Source organism: Lolium perenne, chromosome 1 (genome assembly GCF_019359855.2).
Source record: "Lolium perenne isolate Kyuss_39 chromosome 1, Kyuss_2.0, whole genome shotgun sequence".
Lineage (NCBI taxonomy): Eukaryota > Viridiplantae > Streptophyta > Magnoliopsida > Poales > Poaceae > Lolium > Lolium perenne.
The window spans coordinates 166,149,902-166,173,349 of NC_067244.2; the positions used below are offsets into that span (position 1 = coordinate 166,149,902).

Consider the following 23,448-nt stretch of genomic DNA (forward strand, 5'->3'; position numbering starts at 1 on the left):
CACAGGAAATCCAAAGAAATTGTTAAAATATGTTAGAATGAAGGAAAAATTTCCTCTAAAACATATTGTACATAAGTCAGTTGTAGGAATTTCAAAGAATTACAATCCTATGAATCAAACAATTTATAAGAAAATTTTCTATGGATCCAAATATTACAAAAATTCCAAGCGATTCCTTTGAATCAAAAAAAGCCCCTAGGCTTGGGCGGGCAAGTGAAGAACCCCGAGACTGTGCCGGCGTTATCCTCCCCTCCTATTCCCCACAGACCACAGTCCACTCCAAGCAGCTAGCGGCTGGCTCCTCTTCTCTCCTTCCCCATGGCCACCTCCCACCTTCTCGCCGCCGCCGCCGCCACATCGTCCTCTTCCGCCACCTTCCGCCCTCCTCTCCGCTCCCTGTCCTCACCACCCCCTTCGCTAGCTCTCAACCGTACCCTCTCCCTCTCTGGCGTATTGATTTATTGTGTATGTATGCAACCGCGTGCTGTACTGATGCATGTGAGGTCCATTCGCAGGGCGGCGCTCATTCCCGGTGGTCTGCGCGGCCGACGCAGACGCTAAAGAAAGTGCGCGCGCGTCCCCTATGAAGTTCAGTTTGTTCTGTGGTTGATTCCTAGCCGTTTCTGTCAAATTTCTGATGCGTGCTTCGTTTTTGTGGGTTGGGCACGGTAGCAACGAAGCCGAAGGTCCCAGAGAAGGCGCCGGCGGCAGGGTCGAGCTTCAACCAGTTGCTCGGGATCAAGGGCGCCAAGCAAGAAACTGTGAGTTCCTCAATCTGTTCACATGAGCTGGTTCCTCATCGCAGTATATTTATGAATCCAAATCGGAGGTTTGTTAGTTGGACATGTTTTGAATGTAGGTCTGTATGTTGCCCGGTACTCATCATGTTCCTAGTAGGATTGCTAATTAGAAATGTTAGCATTGCTTGTGTATAATACACTACTTCTGTTTACCAACTAGAAATGATATATTTCTCCCTAACCTCCTCTTTGACATTGTGTATAGAACATATGGAAGATCCGTCTTCAACTTACCAAGCCAGTGACATGGCCTCCACTTGTCTGGGGAGTGCTTTGTGGAGCAGCTGCCTCTGGTATGCTACTATGCTTTATGGCCTATTATAACTTCGACCTGTTACATGAATATCGTATACTTCTACCCTCGAAATAACCACTTCAACTTGAGTGGAATTGGGCAACTGTATTTTTCCACTTGCGACATGTCGTTACTGCATTAGATTTGCTAGTTAACTGTATAAAATGTGTGCATCATCCCTGCAAGCGTCAAGGAAGAATTTACTGACCTGGCAACTAAAGTTGTGCAGGTAAGTGATGCTGTCTACGCTCTGTAGGTCCACAGTAGCTTTTCTCACCATCCCTGGTCACATTTAATTAGTTATAGTCGGCTGGATCAAATAAGTGAGTATTCATTGATTACACAGGAAAGTTCACCCAATTGCTGCACAACAATACATGAAAACTCAAAGATACCTTTCTCCCTTTCGCCAGAAGCCCAGAACTACTAGGGTGTAGGATGAAAATACCATACTAGTGCAGCTTCTTTGCTCATGAATGTAGTTCCTCTTGGTGTACAATACAACTATAATGCATAACTGCTTATGTTTCTTTGAACTTTTTATATTTCAGGAAATTTCCACTGGACAGTTGAAGATGTTGCAAAATCTATTGTTTGCATGCTAATGTCTGGTCCATGTCTTACAGGATACACACAGGTTTACTTTTAGGTTTATTGCGTTTGCTCTATTCTTACTTATTACGACCTCATGTATTTTTTTTTGTTGAGAACTATTTGTACTAAAAAAATATGTCAGCTTCAAATATTATTGCCTGTAGACAATTAATGACTGGTATGATCGGGACATTGATGCTATTAATGAGCCTTACCGTCCTATTCCTTCAGGAGCTATATCAGAAAATGAGGTATGTCAATATATATGAAGTGAGATTTATTCCATGAATAGTAATTATAGTTCTGTATAGTTTCATGATTACCACTTCATAGGTTTGCTTGTCATCCCATTTTGTTTTAGCAACTAGAAATTAACTAATTCCTGGAAAATTTCATTCATAGTATCTGTCATCATTGATTACTGCCTTTTCTTAAACTAGTGAACTTATCTAATTTCAATTGGGTCAGGGTACCTCTGAGCTCATCTTTAAGCCAGCATTCAATTGTAAAATAAGCAAACATTGAGCTTGATATCTGATACACTTGCTTTTTTCAAACAAACATATTTTTGGTTTGCACGAACACAGACAACTTAGACATGTATGTTCATCCTTTCGCAAATTTGATTCCGATGCATAAAGCAAACTTGTTGATTTCTTATGTTTTAAGAAATATGCCACATTGTTTCTCCATTTCTTTTCTTAAAGCAAAACAGTCAACGTAGAATAGTCTACCTGCTCCTTCCAAATATATAAGCACCCCTTCGAGTTTTGAGTAACTTTGTGAATTTGGCTAACAAAATATGAGTTATTTGCCACAAAGATTATACCATTGTAAGTTTCTTTGGAATAAAGATCCAGTGGTAATACATTTTGCATACAACTTATATTTTATTTGTCCAATTTATACCAGTAATAAGCAATGCATTTTTTCTCATGTCATTATTTCATTACCTAACTTATCAATGCCACATTTTAAACATTGATGGATCATCTGATCTTATATGTTTAACTACATAACTTGCATTGTCCCTTCTTTTTTCAAAAACAATGACCTCCTTTTTAATCATGTGGATTCACATTAGAATCTGTGCAACTTTGCTTGTTATTGTTGTGCTGTTACTGTTTAATTTTTTTATTCGAAATTGGCCCTTTTTGTGCAAAGGAGTTTGTTTCTTGAGAAGTATGTATTGCTACAAACATCCGTGCAATTTTTTAAACCTAATTGTTTTCTTGATGATATTCTTCTGAGGGCTGATGTCAGCCATTTAATATTTTATTCATATTGCTAATGATGCTGATTGAATCCAGGTTATCACTCAGATCTGGGTGTTATTGTTAGGAGGTCTTGGGTTGGGTGCTTTGTTAGATATATGGGTAAGTCGCCAGAAGACTTGCTTCAGAATACTAAGACGGTGGATATATGCTCCTTTTTTCCTTATGGTCTTGCTTCATTTCAGGCAGGGCATGATTTTCCTATTATTTTTTACCTTGCTCTTGGTGGGTCCTTGCTTTCTTACATATATTCAGCACCACCTCTGAAGGTACTTGAGTACTTGTGCTCTATGCACTCCACATCTTGTTCTTTGGAATAGCTGCGTGTCGTGAATTATTTGGTAGAAACATTCATATGTTATTATTACACATTTCAGCTCAAGCAGAATGGATGGATAGGAAATTTTGCTCTTGGTGCGAGTTACATTGGCTTGCCCTGGTACGGTGAAATATGTGGATCTTCTTTTCATGTTCGATAAATAATGCTCCATTGGATATCACCAATAATCATGTGAAGAATTATCTATATTTTTGGGCTCTTTAACACTCCAGTAGCAACTAATTCTTGTGGATGACTATTTTTTATCTAATGGTCAAAGGAATTAGGTTTAATCATAATAAACTACCAAAGTAGAAGGAAGTGTATTTTCCGTAGTGGTAACATATTGCCTTCAGTCTCATCACAACTGCCACTTCCCAACCTCACAACCCATCCCTGCAAATCCATAGCCAGATCTCTTGGTTACAGGAGCTGGTCCATGATGGCCAAGGTTGAGTCCATGTTCTTCAACGTTGATGATAGCCCTGGCAAGTAAGCTTAGGAATTCATGCATCACCTCAAATGTCTTGGTAGTTATGGTTGATAAACAAAGTTATTCACATTTATCGACTCCCAGAGCAAATGTCACAAGGTGTAGGTAGTAGCCAATCCACTTGGCTCCAACAGAAACATTTTGATAAGGATTTTTTTTTGCGATTTTTTTTATAAAGATTCATGGTGGCCAATTCGCCTCAAGACAGCCACCATTACTACTTTCCATCTGGAATGTACATGTGAAGCTTGCTGCAGTGTCTGACTGTCATCTGGGAATGTGTGAATTCTGTTTGGGACTTAATTAGTTTAGGTTAAACAATATTAAAAAGGGTCTGTCTTCAATCTGCTTTTTTCTCTAACCTGAAGTTGCACCTTTCAGAAATCAACCTAGACATACAAAAATCTGACGAGACTTTGGGTTTAGTATAACCGATATAAAAAATACCTGAGGAATAAGTAGGAAGATAACTTCCAGAATAAAATTCAGTGGCTAGAATTACTCTACAGTGGCGTACCGTAAAATTTCCATATCTTTTGTGCAGGTGGGCTGGCCAGGCGTTATTTGGAACTCTTACTCCTGATATTGTTGTCCTAACTTGCTTGTACAGCATAGCTGGGGTTTGTATATTTCATGATATGTTTCCTTGTTTGTAATCATGCATGCCCATCATGGTTGCTGACTGTTTTTTTTTTCTAGCTCGGGATTGCTATCGTAAATGACTTTAAGAGTATCGAGGGGGATCGAACTCTGGGACTGCAGGTTACTATATCTTCTCTTTGTTATAGGTTTATTGTCAAAGCACCTCTCTTATCGTTTTACGTTTTTTTGTAGTCACTTCCTGTTGCTTTTGGTATGGAAACTGCAAAATGGATATGTGTTGGAGCAATTGACATCACTCAATTATCTGTTGCAGGTATGGACACATTTTTTTCTCCTTTGTTTCTACCTTCAAAGCTTACTATTAAATTATCAGTCGTTTAACATATGATTAAGTGGTCCATGGATTTATGCAACTACCTACAAATACCACAATGTGACGAGCCGGTTGTGAGATAGATCACACTTCTGTTTAGCCTGACGGTGGAAGCTTTCAAGGAACTTTGCACGGAAGTTGCTGTAAAATTTAATAACACAACATATGTTTCAGAAAAAAAATGGCAGTACCAGGAAGTCTCAGATGTCAGCAAACTACACCTAAAGCTTGCTACATATAACCATTACTATTTGGTAGAATGAGAAGAACACTATATCTACCAGTATAAATCAGGGAGCAGAGGAAACTTATGTTGATTCCACTATCTATCCTAAATTTATGTTGGAAAATTATCCTGATCTTGAAGCTCCATTTTTCAGCCTACCTCTTGAGCACCGGCAAGCTGTATTATGCCCTAGCACTACTTGGACTAACAATTCCCCAGGTGATCTTGCAGGTAAGCTGGTCAATCTACTTGGACGTTTGGAAACTATTTTTCGTTTTACATTTCAGATGTTTCCATTGTTTAAGTTCCCTGTCCACGCCACCAAATTAAATATATCAAGTCATTCAGATTCATTCAGACGTCTATGAACAACAGCCTTATCTGCATAGCTACCCAAACAAGAAAACTATAGAAGAGCTTTCCTGCCTAGCAAACTGTCCCTACTTGCGTTCTGCACATTTTTTTTCGAGATTAGGCGTACCATATTAGTGTTCTGCACATTCTAATTCTAATCCTTCATTTCCTGGAGCAGTTCCAGTACTTCCTGAAGGACCCGGTGAAGTACGACGTCAAGTACCAGGTGCGTTAGCTTCAGTGGTCGTCCTCTATTCATTTTGTTCCTCCAAAATGCAAGCAGCAGATACCCACCATCTTACTGTGATTATCGCAGGCGAGTGCGCAACCGTTCTTCGTCTTCGGCCTGCTGGTTACCGCCCTGGCGACTAGCCACTGACCGATGTAACCTGAAGTGAAGCTCGGGATGTTTTGGTCCAAGGACAGATCATTTTGTACAACAGTTAGTGGAATAAAAGCTGCAGCAACCCTTATATGTATAAGCTTTTTGGATTGGGCGGTAGGGTAGAATCAGGAATGCCCCCGACGCATACGGTAGACCGTAGATGCACGACGCCAGATTGTTTTGATGTCATCAGTGGCTGTGTAACGTAATTTTGAACACAGAACATTACTGTTGTATGATCAAACTGTTTGTCATCATGGAAAGTGCCACTCGATAAATGCCTTTCTCCTTGCGTTTTGGAGGAACACCCTGAGATATTATGCTATACGGGCGAAATTAGTGTTGCAGAACAATTGATTGTGTGAGCAAGTTCGTTGCATTACTTGGAACTGCTCTTCGCGAATGGTTTGTCTGCAAGGCGTTCATATGCTGCAAGAGCCATATCCTTGCCACCGGTAGAACCTGTTGACTCGTCGATAACCCACACGCTATCTAAAGCCTGCATTTCCATTCTGAAGCTGAGACCTGCTGAGACGGTACCAAGCAACGAACTCTGGTACCGTGGTACGTACTATATCTGTTTCTTACTTTCGTTCCTCGTGTAACGATCGGAAGACGTAGCTTGTTGGCTGTCTCATAGTGCGGATGGAGCTAGTGCGTTAGCACATTTCCGTGTTTCGGCCTGTTCTGTCGCATGTTAGATGGGTTTTGGTATTTTGACCTCTCCTATTCAGTTTTGGTCTAGGCAGCGCGTGCTGTCGGCTGTCGCTGAATGAAGAGCGGGGACAAAACTTAAAATTCGGAGTTCAGCAACGACGACTACATTAGTGAAGATGCAAAGATACAACAGACACAAGGGACACTTCTGTGGGGCAGAGGCGGACCACCACGAGCCCACGACACACTTCGACACCTGACCGACCATCAGTACCTACACTCTACAGCTACGAAGCACGCATGACCATACACTACATATGATCGCCTACATGCGCGCACACCGTCAGGATCTGACCTACATTATTCTGCAAGGTAAGCTAACAGCGAACCTAAGCGCAGTCGTCTTGCTTGCTCCGCGCGCTAGCTAAGCGGCGCGCGGAGACCATCTTCATCTAGGACTTGGTCTTGAACTTGGACTCGTCGATGTCGACGCCCTCCCTGGCGGCGCGCTCGCCGCCGGACTCGTCGTTGGTGCTCAGGCCGCCCTTGCGCCCCATCTCGCTGTACCCTTCCTCCCCGAGCTGTTCCTTGCGGGTCTGCCCGCCGCGGCTGCGCCCTGCACGGATGCATGCGTATCACAAAACAATGATAGTACCAGCGATTAGCCAGGCGCAGGTTCACTATGTATAGCATAACGTATCTGCAGTATGTGTATACGTACCTTCGGCGAGCTTCTCCTGCGCCTCGACGGACTTCCCGCCGGTGCCGCCGGGGACGACGGTCTGCCCCTCGCGGGCCATGCTGTCCAGCTCCGACCTCTCCTGCTGCCTGGACGCCATCGCTCTCAACCTACTGCAAACGGACGTGCGTACGTGTGGTGTGTGCGTATGCGTGAGACTGCTTGCGATTGCTTGATGCTTGTGTTGTGACGGAAGAGGCAGCGGACGCGCGCCTTTATATGTCGCCGAGGCGGCGGGTCGGGCGGCGAGGAGACGGCGCGTGTGCGCCGACGCGGACGCCACCCTCGCCCTCGCCTCCTGGTGTCCCTTTGTATTGACGACACGAGTCATGCGAGGCGCTGCGCGGGCGACACGTCAGAGAGTATGTGGGTGACTGGGATGAGCTACGGAAGGCTAGGACTCCTGCGTTGTCCGGCACTGTCGTCCTGTCGGCGCACCTATGATCCTATCATCGCTCGTGCGGTTCCTGTATTTGTGTTCGTCGAGGGGGAATGGACCGGGCTAGCAACCGTTGAGCTAGGATAAAAGCATCTCCAGGTGCGTCCTCCAAATAACGTTTGGGGAACGGCGGACAAAAAATAGAGAAAAACACGTTTTAGTCGCGTCCCCTAAAGGTAATTAGAGCATCTCCAGCCGCGTCCTTCAAAGCGTCCCCAAAGGGATTTGGAGCGCGCCGGACCAAAAAAAACCAATTCAACCGCGTCCCCCAAAGCCTATTTTTGTCCGGCGTGCCCCCATACGGTGTCCGGCGCCCCGAGCCCGTCCCCGTCCCACAGGGGACGCTCCGGGCACGCCGGGCACAACGAAAAGCGAGGCGAACCGATGCGGGCCCGACACGTGAGCGGCTCGGAAGCCTAAAACCCCGTCGCCTACCTTTGGTCAAGCGGCGTTAATGGCGTCCCACGCAGGGACGCGTCTCGTCGTGCATGGCCGCGTGGCCGTCCGCGCCGGCGTTATTGCGTGCAACCACCCGCTGTCGCCGCTGTTTAAAGACGCCCTGCAGTTCTCACCGCTCACAAACCATCTCGTCGCCGCCGCCTCCCCCCTCCCAGATCTTCTCCTCGCCGCTCCAAAAATGTCGAGCTCGTCCTCCCGCAAGATCGCCGCGGCGAACGGCTTCGGCCGCGACAGCCTCACTGTGCCGGAGGTGTGGGCGCTATACAACGTCCGGTATCCAGTCCCGCCGGACATGCGGCTGCCAAGTAGCGGCGGCTGGAAGATGGCCGTGAACGGCATTGGCGTTCCGCCGCCGCCGAAGCCGTGCACGGACCAATGGAGGGACGCCATCAAGGACCGTCGGGCTCAACTCACCGCCGAGGAGCGGTTCGATCCGACGTGGGCGGCCAACAACAACGACGCCTGGTGGACGACGTACTTCAAGGCGAAGTACGACGTCGAGATGCACAACACCGACGGGCTCGTCGGCGGCCCCAATAGCTGGAACAAGGACGACCGCGCCCTGTTCTAGGGCGTTCCGGGGCGCACCCTCGAGAACGTCATCCACGGCATCCGCAACGGCGCTCCAAGGTTGGAGATGCCATCGTCACCGCCGCCGTCTCCTCAATGGCAGTCGAGGAGGACGACGTACTCGTCCTCCTCGCACTCTTCTTCCTCAGGACTGGCGCGATCAACGCCGTCCTCGTCTTACCGGTCGGCGCCCTACACCGTCCCCAAACGGGAGGTGAAGGAGGAGCCGGCGACGCCCGTCAACACGAGGCGTGGCGGCAGCGGCAGCCGGCGGCAGCAAGGGAGGCGCGGCGGCGCCGTCCTCATCCCGAAGCCGGAGGTGAAGGAGGAGCCGGAGGAAGCGTCGCAGGCGGCGCTGCTGGCGGAGTACGAGCGGCAGCAGCGGCTCATCGCCAGCAACGACGACCCCGAGGACTACCCAGGTCTGCGGGCGGCGTTCTTGGCATCCATGAACGACAAGGACGCCTGGACGGGCGACCTCGACGCGGCGATCGCCATGTCCATCCGCGACTCCGGCAAGCCGCTGGTGGACCTCTCCGACGACGGCGAGGCAGGACCAAGCGGCTTGGTGAAGGACGAGCCCGTCCACGAGCGCGTGAAGCAGGAGGTCGTCACCGACGACATGTACAACTTCCAGCAGTACTACGACGCCTCCGGCCTGTAATGTCCCAGGTTTAGAGACGATCGAGGGGTAGATTTTAGAAAGGGATGTGCACTGCATCGTAAATTCCGGGGAAATTTCACGCTTTTAAAACAAAACTGCATCGAAGGGGAACAAGTTTCTCTCTCGACACCTTACAAGGTTAGGGTTTCGAGAGTGCGACAAACTTGCTTCTCATTCAACTAAGTTAGGGTTTTGAGAAGAGAGGAGAGATAGTGCAATACAACTTAAGTTGCATGATTGAATTCAAACACAAGTTGCATTTGAATTTCAAATTCAAACACCATATGAATATCTCATAATTCAATATTGAGGTAATTCTTTAAACAAATATTAAATAATAAAGAATATGAACAATACAAATATTAAGTAAATCTCATTAGAGAAAATTAGAGCTTTATTGATAATCACACAAGATACATTGTCTTTACAATATTCAAAATTGAAAATATAGAATATTACAACACATTACAAGAATTGGCAAAATGGAAAAAGAAAAAGAAAGAAGATTACAATTTAATGATATTTCCTAAACTACAAGTTAATCTTCATGAATTCCTTGATCAAGATGATCTTGAGTTTCATCTTGATCATCTCTAAGTCCCTGCATACACACATAGAAGAGAAACAGGTTATGCCAAGTGGAAAAGCCACTTGGCAGATTAGCAAAAGAAAGTAAAATGTGAGAAGATATGACCAAGACCGGCCGAGCTGGTCCATTCACTGGACATGTGACAACCAGCAAGCACACAAGATGCTCACACAGCCATTGTGCATGCCCAACAACAAGCCACTGTGTGTGCATGCAACACAGCACACACACACAGCCAGTGAGTCACCAACAAGCTGACAGGCCTTGTTGTCGACCAGAGGAGAAGGAGAAAACCACATAAAAGCTTTTCACAGCAAACCCTAGCCATTCATCGACCAGGAGCAGCTGGGTAAGTTCACCAAGAACACAAGAACAGGAAGAACAGCTACTGCTGTTCAACCTACTCAAACAGCCACAGAATTTAATCAAGCACCACAAGCTTGCAAGGAGGAGCAGGGCAAGCAAACCAAGCATCACAGAAGCAATCCTCTACACCAACACAAAATTCTAGGAGCTGGAGTGAGGTATAACCAGATGAACATGAGCAAACCATGGTTTTGCTCATAATTAAGCATGTGCATATATCACAGAAGCAAAAAGGGTAGAAACCCTGTTTGTATCATCATCTGGTTACTAAACCATTTGGTGCAAGCAAAAATGGGAGAGGCCAATAGGAAATCATCCAAGGGGAACACTAGTTATGTCAAATCAGTGGCACAACTAAGGAAATCCAGCAAAGGATGGATTCACAGCTAGCCTAGTCGAACTCACCTAGCACCTACAGCTAGTAAGACCATCAGACAGATAGGTAACTTGTGCCTATTCTAGTTTGTCAACAACAAACAGCACTGGAAATCCAACAAGGATTGTCCAGTGATGCATTCACAAAGCCACAACAAGCCAACAGGGGTGGGAGCTTCCTGAACAGCAAGAATTGCTGTTGAGGCCACCTCAACCACTGAAACAGCCCCAAATCACAAGCCTTGCACAGTTATCATCACCAGAAGGGTTCAAATGATGGGCTAGGGTACACAACCAAGGGTTGGCATCCATCTAGCCTGTCACAATTAAAAAGATGATCATAACTGCAAGCAGTTCACATCATTTATCCATTCAGCCAAGCAAGTCAACATAGATAAATAAAATACACAAGCAATTGATGCACCAGAGCCTTGCAGATGATCCAATGGATCATTGCAAGCATCAACTGATGCTTGAGCAAGCACCATCACACACCAGGCCAAGCCTGTGTGATGCACACACAGCACAGAGTGAGCTACAGTGCGGCACAGATATGAAACAACATCTTTCACAAGCAACTGATGATCTTATGATCATCAGAGCTTGCTAGCACTTGTTACAGATTGATATAGCCAAGCATAGCATCAGTAATTAGCCAGTTACTGAAGAAATACACCCATGCCATAACTGAATAAACAGATACAGAATTAATGACTTTATAATTGTATCCAGAAGCACATCAAAGGCATGATGTATCACTGGATCAAATTACACAAGGAAAGCACACATCACTCATCACTGGATAGTGCTGTTAAGCCAACAACAATGCTCAATTGAGCATGTTCATGAAATTAAGCACAAGATATAGCACACTAGGGCACTGGCACTTGCAAATTTGCAAGGAATACACACAGTAACCAAGCCAGGCAAATAATTGAATACACTTGATGATCTAGCAGTAGTAGCAGCAAGGACAAAGTCACAGGGATAGGATTAAGCAAGAAATGCAAGCATAAGCAAGCACATAGCCTAGGAAATCTTGCACAAAATCATGTATAGCATGGCAGGGCAGTACAACAGTAGTAACCATGTGTTGACTGTCAAAACCCACCGGCGGGCAGCGACGATCAACACGGTAGAGCCGGGAACAACCTAGAGCTGCGGCTGGCTGAGGTCCCTCCGAGCGACGGCCCGCAAAGCCTTCTGGTCACACGTCCGATGCTGATTGCAAGGGCGTGCCACCTGACCTATACCTGGTCAGGAAGGTGATGGAGATGCCTTGCTTAGTTTCCTGCATGGCATACACGTAAACATTAAATACGAGCCTCGATCGGCTCTCAGGTTATCCTGTGAATCGGCTCAAGGAGCCGATCCACCCATGATTCGTACGGGATGCACGAATATATGGTGGTCCTGCTTGATCAAGATAAAGCTAACTAGATCTACGACGATTTAGGGTTTTCACCGCATAATCGGATCATCCTACTCCAGGTTGGGCCTCGCGGCCACGCACGGTGATCGTAAGCCGATCCTAAACAAGGCCTAAAAACCAACACGAAGTTGATCCCCGGAACATCCTGTTTAGGACTAGCGAACGACACCCTACGTGCCGCTGGATCCTCCCCCCCTTTGTAAGGCCTAACTATTGCAGATATTAAACTAATCCTTGTAGAACAAGGAGCAATCGTAACGGATCAGATCTACTAAATAATGATCAAGCGGGTGTCCGCCCCACACCTAAGATAGGTGTGAGGGCGGCTAGATATGCAAGGGTTGCACTACGCTAGCATGTTACGCGAAGAACTATGCTAACCCTAACACATCTATGATAACTACGTTGCTCGCCATCAACAAGGCTTCAGTACGAGCAACGCATGAACAACGTGGAGCTTGTGCTGCCTAGATCGCAAGATGCGATCTAGGCAAAGATGTCGCCACGGTAGAAACCCTCGAGACGAAGGAGTTGGCGATGCGCCGAGATTGATTTGTTTGGTTGAACGTGTGTTGTTGTTTATTCCATAAACCCTAGATACATATTTATAGTCCAGCGGACTTTCTAAACGTGGGAATAATCCCCACCGTACACGATACAAACTCTAACTTTCAATCTAAGATGAAATCTACTATAATTAAAGATACACGGGCAATCTAGCCCAAATTCTCCGCACAAGGCCGCTTCAGAGATATTCCACGTGTAATCTTCCAAGCCCATCTCTCTTACGGCCCACCTCCTGATTTGGCCAAAATCTGGTGATAACACATGCCCCCCTGGTTTTGGCAATGATAATTTCAAAACCACTCTGTTTTTCCTTCGAAGGGTCATGTCGTGGCAGAGCAGACCTGTTGCAGTATTCTCCATCATGATGACCTATCTTTCTAGCTTCTCTGCAAAATTCGATAGTTTTGGCATCACTTCCTCGGAAACTGCAATGGCATTAAATTTCCACCAGGCTTCTCATTATTTAACTGTGCCGATTGATTAGCTCTCTTCATCCCCTTCCTCTGTTCCAGCCATCGGCACCCAAAAAACCCTCTTCTCCCTCAGCCATGTCTTCTTCCTCTTCTTCCTCTTCCGGTCTTTCAGGCCTCCCTCTCCAATCCTCGTCGAAGAGGAAGAACGAGGACAACCTTCACCCCGAGGTGAACCCCCTCTCCTCCGACAATGAGAAGAAAGAAGGAGAAGTAGCGAAGGCCAAGGCCTCCCCCTCCGCCAAGCTCCCGCCGAAGAAGCGCTCCCGCATGTGGGCGGACAGCGAGGACGAAGATGACGACGAAGAAGGAGAAGAGGAGGAGGAAGATGAATCTTCCTCATCCGCTGGGTACCCGCCGACGAAACGCTTCCGCTCTTGGGCGGACAGCGAGGATGATGATGATGACGAGGAGGACGAGGCTCCGGTCAAGGGCTGGGGCAGCAGCGACGAGGAGCTTCCTGGGAGCAGCGCCGACGACATCGACGGCGGTGATGACGAGGACAGCGACGACTAGTAGAATAGGACTAGTAGTAGCAGTGCACTAGGCACCAGATCCCTCTTTTGAGAGCCATCGGCTCTTTCTTGTAAAGCCGCTCCTTTGAATTAATGAAATTGTTCTTTCAATTCATCCTTCAATTACTCCAATTTCATTCCTTCCGCCTGTCATGCCAAGACCGATAGCAATGTATCGGATTTCTTTTCTTTTGGACGCCCATGAAGCCGGACTCTCATGTCGACTAGCTCGTAGGTCAAGCACTTCTCAATTTCAGGCTGCGATTTGATATCTGACCACAATTCTTCGCAATCCCTTAGCCGATGACTACTCATCGGCTATTTTGAGAATCCAGTCCCTTTCCTTCTCTTTGCAGCGACAGGACGGTCCAAAATCTGTAAAAGCCGACGGCCTCCTTTTCCGATTCCTCTCCATAGCTTCAGCAATCTTCTTTCGTAACCTGAACTGCTTTCAGAGAGGATCACGATGCAGGGTCAGTCGATGCAACTCCAATCGGTTTCTTAAGAACCAAATATCTATGTAGTCAGTTGCCCCCCGAGCCTTCATCAAGGCGAGAACAGTAGTGAGCCAACCACATGTGCCACTATCGGCTTCCGAATCGTAATGCAGAACCAGCCGATTTCAACAAAATCGGCTCTCTGAAGATATTTTAGGGCGAGCTGCCCCCCGAGCCTTAATCAAGGCAAGAATACCGGCGAGGATGCACAGGTCGCTGATCAGCTTTCTTCTACTGAACGTCTATGTTGATGTGAACTTTGAGCACATAGCCAGTAGGTCTTGGTCTTGTGTAACTGTACTAGAGTCGTTGGCTGCGCATCGGCTTCGCTTCTGTGCAATTTTTTTTTTATTTGGCCGATTTTTCTTAATCGGCCCCCAATGTTTCACTGCACGCATGTTCACACACGTTTATCTGCGCATGTTCATCTGACTGTATGCCCCCCGAGCCGAATCTGCCAAATGACTGCAGATATCGGCTTCTATGGTTAGCCAGGGCACTGCACTTGCACGTCGGCTCCGCGAGGATTCGTGCTGACTTTCATCTGCCGATGTGGCCGCTGCCCCGTGGATCGATGCTGAACACAAGCAAAGCACGTGGTGAAGATAATTTTGGCCGATTGCTGGAATCGGCCTCCATATCCGTTGGAGCGCTGACTGAAGGTTCTGTAATGTTCCTTCATAATTTATAGGGCCGATCACAAGGATCAGCCTCGCCTTGTTTGCTCATTGGTTTAATCTTGCTACTCGGTCAGGCTGGTGGATAAAACCAGCCCAACCTCTGACTTGATGCGCCTGCTGTCGTCCACCTTGAGTGCATCGTAGAATCGTGGAGCACTAAGCTCCGTCGGAAGGACGAGCACCATGTTCGTGCCAGCCGATGTTTCATCATCGGCTTTCTTTTGCTTGGGACGCCACTCCATTTTCCGTGGACGACCCTCTTCATCCAGGGTTCGCTGAACTTTCGCAGCCAGATCAGGCCGTGCCTTCCTTAGCGTATGCAGGTATAACCTTTCGGCTTCCTCCAAGCCGTGCAATCACTGAACCCTGCGCTTTTGTGAACGGCTGAGTCCATCAGGGCACCACCTTGGACGGTGGTACCTGTCTTCTTCTTCTTGTCCCTCGTCTTCGGAATCCTCGAGATCTGCCCACCGAGGGGACTCAGCACGTTTGCTTTGTGGCGGGAGAGGCCCTAAGCGCCTGAACACAGACACGTTGGCTGCCTCCTTCTTCTTTTGGTTGCATTCTGGGCAATTGCCGATTGTGGGCAATCGGCTCATCCCTGAATCCCAGCAGTGTCTGAAGAAGGGGCAGTCCCAGTGCCTGGCGTTGTCATCTTGCTCCCTTGATCTTTCCGTGGCACGGCGCTCGTGCCCCTCCTCATCGCGATCGTGCCGACGATGTCTTCTGGCTTCTCTAGCCAGACGATCTACTTCATCATCATCGGTGGATCGTCGGCGTTGGTCATACTGACTCACATACTTGTTGAGGAGGTGATCAGAGAGGGGTCGCTGATATCTTATGTTCTTCACTTCTCCCTCTGTGACGTAGCGCTTGCCATCATGACGGGGCCGATCGCGTGGAGCGGCCTCCTCTGTGTCCTTGCTACGAGAGCAGCTGCCCTCGTCTCCTTCTTTGCCAGAGTGGTTCCCAGGTCCTACCATGTTGATGCTGAACGAGGATCCTGGCTGGCAACCTTCAGGGTAAGTGCACTCCACCATGTTAACGGCGGGAAAGGGCTGGGTGTCGACCTTCATGGCGTACTGGTTGAAAATTAGACGCCCTTTTTCTATCGCCGCTTGGATGTGCTGACGCCATACCCTGCAGTCGTTGGTGGCATGGGAGAGCGAGTTGTGCCATTTGCAGTATGGCTTTCCGTTCAGCTCTTGCACCGTGGGGAATTTGAGACCTTCAGGAATCGTCAACCGTTTCTCCTTGAGCAGGAGGTCGAAGATTTGCTCAGTCTTGGTTACGTCAAAATCAAATCCCCTGGGTGGGCCTGGTGGCTTTACCCATTTGCAGGACACGGGGGTTCCTCCCCGACTCCATTCAGCCACTGCTACCTCTTGGTCTCCCGCAGGGAACCGTCTTCCTCTCGCATCGACCAGGACTACTGCACGCTTGAACTTGTCTTGGTACAGGTCCGGGTGGCGCTGTTCATATGCCGATAGTTTCTGAACCATGTGCGCCAATGAGGGATAATCTGCTTGGGAGGCCATGTCCTTGAGCTGTGTTGCAAGGCCTGCTACTGCCAACTCGACTGCTTCTTTTTTAGTTATACGAACCGAATAACATCGGTTCCTAAGATTCCTGAAGCGCTGGATATATTCTGTCACAGTTTCTCCGCGCTTCTGACGTAGTTGTGCTAGATCGGCAATGCCAGACTCGGAAGCCTCTGAATGGTACTGCATATGGAACTGCTCTTCCAACTGCTTCCAAGTCCGGATGGAGTCTGGTGGCAAAGAGGTGTACCATCCGAAAGCCGTCCCCGTGAGGGACTGTGAGAAGTGCCTCACGCGTTGCTGATCCGACACAGAAGCCGGGCCTAGTTGCGCCCAATAACGGCCGACGTGGTCGATGGAGCTGGAACCATCGATCCACCGAATTTGGAGAAATCAGGAGCCGATATTTAGGTGGCAGCAGGATCATCTCGTAGTCGTCGGGGTACGGCTTGGAATAGCCGATTGCCCTCCTTTTCGGCACCATGCCGAACCGGTCTCTCGCATGGTACTGATCTGATCCGTCTTTGGCTTGCGCAGGAGTTGAACTACGAAGATTCGCAGGGGGTGGCGTACTTAGCCAGCCATGCTTGCTTTTCCAGCTACGAGCCAGCTGCAGGAGCTGAGCTCCGGAGGTTCGTCGGGGTGGCGTACTTAGTTAGCCACGTCTGCTTCTCAAGCTCTGTCGCCGACGTTCCTCTGTTTTCCCGAAGTCCCCGATGTTGTGGCCTGGTTTGTGAGTGCCCGGTTGCCACAATCCGGCACATACGTGCACGCGTACCGTGAGGGATCTCCTTAGGCGCCTCGGGCAAGAACCGGTAGTCACTAGGGTCACCACCAATCTTGTAGACGACGAATGCCGGTGTAGCCGGCACTTCTGGTGCCGCCAACGCATATGGCAGCGGTGGACGGACTGGAGTGGCAACTCTCCTTGATGCGTCCCGAAAGCTGGTCTGACGGCGAGTGCGGTGCCTCATGATCTCCTGGATCACGCGAAGAGCGACAGGCTCCAACGTGTTGACCAGGTTCTCAGAGTGGCGGTGTAGCGAGTGAGCCACCAAGTAGTTGATCTCCTGCCGCAGGGACCTGGTGCGTTTCTCCGACGGGGCAGAGAGGTCTATCCCATCGAGTGCACCTTGCGGTGAGAACCCCTTCCATCTGATGCCATGGGAACGGGTTCTCTGAAAAGAGCCGATGAGGTCGGCTTCGAGGGTGACTTTGATTTCGTCATACCTCTTCTTGAGCTCGTCGGGCAGCTCCTCGTAGGTAACTGGCGTGCCGTCCGCCATCTCAGATGTAGATGGCGATGTGGTTGATGTAGAAGCTCATCCCACCGGGCGTGCCAGAATGTGTTGACTGTCAAAACCCACCGGCGGGCAGCGACGATCAACACGGTAGAGCCGGGAACAACCTAGAGCTGCGGCTGGCTGAGGTCCCTCCGAGCGACGGCCCGCAAAGCCTTCTGGTCACACGTCCGATGCTGATTGCAAGGGCGTGCCACCTGACCTATACCTGGTCAGGAAGGTGATGGAGATGCCTTGCTTAGTTTCCTGCATGGCATACACGTAAACATTAAATACGAGCCTCGATCGGCTCTCAGGTTATCCTGTGAATCGGCTCAAGGAGCCGATCCACCCATGATTCGTACGGGGTGCACGAATATATGGTGGTCCTGCTTGATCAAGATAAAGCTAACTAGATCTACGACGATTTAGGGTTTTCACCGCATAATCGGATCATCCTACTCCAGGTTGGGCCTCGCGGCCACGCACGGTGATCGTAAGCCGATCCTAAACAAGGCCTAAAAACCAACACGAAGTTGATCCCCGGAACATCCTGTTTAGGACTAGCGAACGACACCCTACGTGCCGCTGGATCCTCCCCCCCTTTGTAAGGCCTAACTATTGCAGATATTAAACTAATCCTTGTAGAACAAGGAGCAATCGTAACGGATCAGATCTACTAAATAATGATCAAGCGGGGTGCCGCCCCCACACCTAAGATAGGTGTGAGGGCGGCTAGATATGCAAGGGTTGCACTACGCTAGCATGTTACGCGAAGAACTATGCTAACCCTAACACATCTATGATAACTACGTTGCTCGCCATCAACAAGGCTTCAGTACGAGCAACGCATGAACAACGTGGAGCTTGTGCTGCCTAGATCGCAAGATGCGATCTAGGCAGCATGTCGCTTACCGGTAGAAACCCTCGAGACGAAGGAGTTGGCGATGCGCCGAGATTGATTTGTTTGGTTGAACGTGTGTTGTTGTTTATTCCATAAACCCTAGATACATATTTATAGTCCAGCGGACTTTCTAAACGTGGGAATAATCCCCACCGTACACGATACAAACTCTAACTTTCAATCTAAGATGAAATCTACTATAATTAAAGATACACGGGCAATCTAGCCCAAATTCTCCGCACAAGGCCGCTTCAGAGATATTCCACGTGACAATATCTCAAGGTAGTATTTTACCCTAAACAGAGTATCCCTAAATCATTCTTAGTATTAACCTCTCACATGAAATGATAAGACATCGGAAGGGGGGAACAAACCCTAAAAGTGGAATCATGCATAAATGCTTCTTTAACCATTGCCCTTATCGGACAATGATGCTATTTTTCAGCAACAGAGGACAAGGGTCAGTCCACACCATCCAACTGCAACACTTTGCAGTGTTCAGGCAAGTTCATCACTTGCTCATGTCATTTGAGTATTTTTATCAAATTACTTGCAAAGTACTATGTTTATCACTATTTCATAAAAAGCAAAACCACTATTTTCATAACTATGAATATGACTAAGTGGTGGGCAATGGAACCATGGATTGTGTTGATATGGTGGAGGTTCCATTGCAAGGGTTTATATCCATCTAGGATTAAGCAACAAATGTCGTCCAGTGATTCTTGTGCCGTAATACTCGTGTTAACCATAAGATCTGGAGTGGGACGGAATAGTCAATCGTATTTCCACCTCTTGTACATCAACGGATGCGCTTACCGTAGCGGTTGTATCTTGCGGAGCAGTTGGAGGGTGGGGAGCCCCTTCTAATTCCCCACGGTATTGCTATTGCTTACCGTAGCGGTTGCTGCTTGCGGAACAACTGGAGGGTGGGGATCCCCTTCTAATTCCCCACGGTAATGTGGTCTATGATGGGTTGCAGCTACCGGCGAAGGAGTTTGCTTAACGAGTCCCAGACTGTCGTCGTGGTCGGGGTCCATCCTTAATTGGTGTAAGAGGACCGGCGAGGACCCAGGGTCGGGGTATGCAACAAAGGGTGGGTGTGCGAGGTAGCGGAGGAATATGATTGGCTATGACCTTATACCGGGCCTCACACCATAGGAAGTGTGGACGGGAAAGCTGCCCGATTGGCACCAAGGTTAAGATCTCTTATGGGTAAAGCAACACACCTCTGCAGAGTGTAAAGAATCGTGACCTGTCACTCCCTGTTCCGGGATTTGGAACTGCGAACGCTGCCGGAAAGGAACTCCATGAAGTTCTAGTGAACCGGTGAAGGCTGACGGACATAGTTCTTTGAAATAAAAGCAACCTCTTGAAGAAATGTTTATCAAAACCTGCATTGGTATTAGACTTTCTGGTCTAATATCGTAGCTAGTGCATTAAACACCTCTTTTCTGTAATGAACTTGTTGAGTACGCTCGTACTCATACCACTCTTAAATCCCCTGCTTAGATTGTCTGAACCATCTGGAGGAGGACAACGACAACCCTGAAGGAGCCGAAGTCATCGGCTATGAAGAACCAGACCTCTCTGGAGGTGTTGAAGGTGTAGACTACCTTATAGTCTACGGAACCGGGGAGGGTTCCGGAGGAGAGCAAGTTTAGACCGACCAAGTAGTAGTAGTAGTATCCGAGCAGTACGAACTCTTAGTACTTAACTGCTCGAGGGAATAAATGTATAACCTAGTGAGACTCCTGTATTGTAAGTTAAGTTGGGTTCGCCTCGAACCCAGGAGTATCCCTCTTAGGACCCAAGAGGAGCTCTGTGATGATATGTACATGTTGCTTGTAATAATAAATGAATGAGTTATGGACCTGCTATGTTCTGTTGTACTACTCTGAGAGATGTAATATTTGCGGATTGGTACTTCGTGAATGTTATATCAACGACTGGCATACTACAACATGCAGTGGTATGCAGGGTCACCACAGTTGGTATCAGAGCAAAAGCTTTGACCTTAGGTTGGAACCTAGTATATGGGACAAAACGTTAGGAGTCAAATAGGATTAGTAAAGAATTCTCTAAAAATATGGTGTATATTCACTTGAGAATAAAACAATCATATCTTTTAGTGCGATAATTCTTTATTATCTCTATTATGATGCATCATTACTAATATTATATTCTTTCTATTCTACAGCCAACTACGGCAAGTTCACGTTCGGGACGTAACGTGAAAGTGATGGAGTCAACATTGAGTGAATATGACGGACGACTCGCGGACATTCTTCGTGCCATGTTACTTGAATTTGGGTGCGATCCCCAGATCCAAGTAAGGAAATACATGTACTATGACGGTACAGTATTGGCCAAGTGTAGGGTAGGACTAAGACTTCCAGAATCCCTAGGAATGAGTATAGTGATGCCAGCAGGTGAGGCTAGAACTATCCAAACAGCCTACCACATAGCCATTATGAGAGCCATCACTGATATTCGGGAACATAAGACGAAAGAGCTTATGGGTTCCGAATTCTCACACATTCCTCATATGGAGGAGGAAGATGATCCTATGCTTAACCACTTCAAATTTGCAAAATGCAAACCAGCAGAAGCCGCTAAGTACATGGACAATAGCCGCAACTTACTGTCATTGTTCTTTCAGTTGAAACGACATCTGTCGGGGGCAATTGATACAATGCTAGAAGAGTTCACTGAGCCCAAGGAGGAGACTAAGGGGAAGGAACCAATGGAGAATGAGGTTCACACACCAGTTTATTCAGCTGGTGATTACATTAGTATTGACCATCCCGAACTACAAACCACACCCTTACACCTAGGTACTATCCTAGTAGTTCCCGTGGAGGATATGAGGGTGGAGAGGAATCCGGAAACCATCAGCGTTCCGAGACTCCTATAGAGAACTCAAAAGGTTGGCGTTGGGGGTCAGACACGGGAAACTCTGGCGATCCAGTCAGAGGTAATTCGGAGATGAATGAGGACGCCACAACCCAATTCCAGAACAATCAGTATAATAGGGGAGACTATGAGGAGTATCCTATACTGATCGAGTCAGATACTGATGGAGGAAATACCTATGGCGGAGTCACAGGGGAGTACACCCGATGGGTGGATTATGATGTTTTGAATAATCAGTTCATGAACACAGATTTCTCCATGGGATCATCCTCTGATTCCGACTACCAGCCGACGGGAAGACCCTATGTTCCAGATTCTGTCAGGAGGACGACACGTTCGACCGGATGGAAGCCTGGGATGTACCGGGAGTGAAGTACGACTAGAGACCACCATGGGAGGCGAGACTACAATACAGTTGTACCACATGTATTGTAGTATGTAATATTTTGTAGAAATTTGTACATATACTTCAATAAGTGAGTTTGCATACTCACATTGTCACTGAGTAATGTAATAAAACCACTTAAGTATGTATATACGTGGTATATGTTTGGTATGATTTGGATTTGCTTCTTGATTTCCATTGCGTGACTAGTTCTGTGCACAAAGTTGAGCTCAGAAAACTTGCGCATGGAGTAACTATGAGTACCACTTTGTGTTGCATAACTATGGGGATATGTCGGGAGTAACGGGTGAGGAGAGTGAAGCACAGCGCATCGAACACGAGGCCAAGCAGAAGGAGGGGGCTGATGAAGCAGCCAAAAACCAGTTTCCACCACCACCACCACCCATGACGCAGCAGAACTTCCTCCAATACATGCAAATGTTGGAGGAAAGACAACGTATGACTATGGAGCAGCAAAATAAGTTCTTCCAGGAGCTGCTTCAGCAGAACAGGGTGGAAAGGCCAAACAATCAGGGAGTCACTCTGTCAGACTTCCAGAATACCAAGCCAATATCCTTCGCATACGCGCCCGAACCTATGGACGTGGAGGACTGGTTGATGGACACTGAGCGAAAGCTCAATACTGTTGGATGCAACGACCTGGAGAAGGTCAGGTATGCAACACACTTGTTGTGTGGACCCGCCGCATCATGGTGGGATAACATAGTAGCCGTGTACCCGGCTGAGAAAGTATTCACATGGGAGGAGTTCAAGAGGAAGTTCAGGGAATCCAATGTCCCTGAAAGCATAGTGGAACTGAAGCGTCGAGAATTTGAAAGTCTCGAGCAGAAAGATAAGGCCATCCTGACTTATGTCAGGGAGTTTTCCAACTGTCTCGGTATGCGGTTGAGGAGGTCAACACCGAGGACAAGAAGAAGAGATTCATGTGGGGATTAAATCCCCAGTTCAAGGTACAACTCTGAATGATGAGAGCAACTGAGTTCCAGGAGTTGGTGGATGCAGCCATCACTCTTGAAGATGACTTCAAGCAACTGCAAGAAGAAAAGAGAAAGAAGGCTAAATTTGATCCGAAGAGATATGTCAACAACAAGCCTAACACTGGCTTGAGTTTCAAACCAAGGTACAACAACAACAACAACAACAACAACAACAACCGGAGGAATCAAGGATCCAGGCCGCAAACCAGATCGTTTGCCGCATTTGTGGATTTAGAGGGCATCTCTCATAGGATTGCAAGAAACCCAAGATAATATGCTTTGGGTGTCGTCAGCAAGGGCACGTGTTAAAGGATTGCCCTGAGAAAAAGAATGGAGGAGGTCAGTCAGGAGGAGGAGGAAACCGAAGCGGGGGCAACAGAGGGAATTGGAAGAACAAGAAACCCTTCGGCAAGTTAAACTGCACCAGCTTGGAGGAGGTGGTGAACTCCGATCAGGCTGTGATAGGTACGCTTCAGATACTTACTCATCCTGGCAAAGTACCTTTTGATACTGGTGCAACTACATCATTCATTTCTCAGCAATTCATCATCAAACATGGGATTAGTTGCACTAAGTTAGATACACCCATAACCATACTTTCCGCGGGGGAAACGATAGTAGTAACCCATACCAAACAAGGACAAGTCATTATGATCAATAAATGCGCGTTTGACGCAGACCTGTTCATT

General features: G+C 47.5%; 2 protein-coding genes across 2 annotated transcripts; one reads left to right on the forward strand and one right to left on the reverse strand.

Moving 5' to 3' along the window:
* The first annotated feature begins 239 nt into the window (after positions 1–239).
* LOC127311589 (chlorophyll synthase, chloroplastic) lies at positions 240–5,994 on the forward strand. Its single transcript, XM_051342034.2, has 15 exons — positions 240–430; positions 516–566; positions 673–761; positions 1,006–1,093; positions 1,647–1,732; positions 1,854–1,940; positions 3,000–3,065; positions 3,149–3,232; positions 3,341–3,402; positions 4,320–4,395; positions 4,475–4,537; positions 4,610–4,691; positions 5,132–5,208; positions 5,510–5,557; positions 5,648–5,994. The coding sequence occupies exons 1-15, from the start codon at positions 319–321 to the stop codon at positions 5,708–5,710; spliced, it is 1,134 nt and encodes a 377-aa protein (XP_051197994.1). The 5' UTR covers positions 240–318; the 3' UTR covers positions 5,711–5,994.
* A 527-nt stretch (positions 5,995–6,521) lies between these two features.
* Positions 6,522–7,426, reverse strand: LOC127302598 (em protein CS41). Its single transcript, XM_051333125.2, has 2 exons — positions 7,095–7,426; positions 6,522–6,989 (listed from the first exon to the last, which is right to left on the reverse strand). The coding sequence occupies exons 1-2, from the start codon at positions 7,210–7,212 to the stop codon at positions 6,826–6,828; spliced, it is 282 nt and encodes a 93-aa protein (XP_051189085.1). The 5' UTR covers positions 7,213–7,426; the 3' UTR covers positions 6,522–6,825.
* Positions 7,427–23,448: the final 16,022 nt, after the last annotated feature.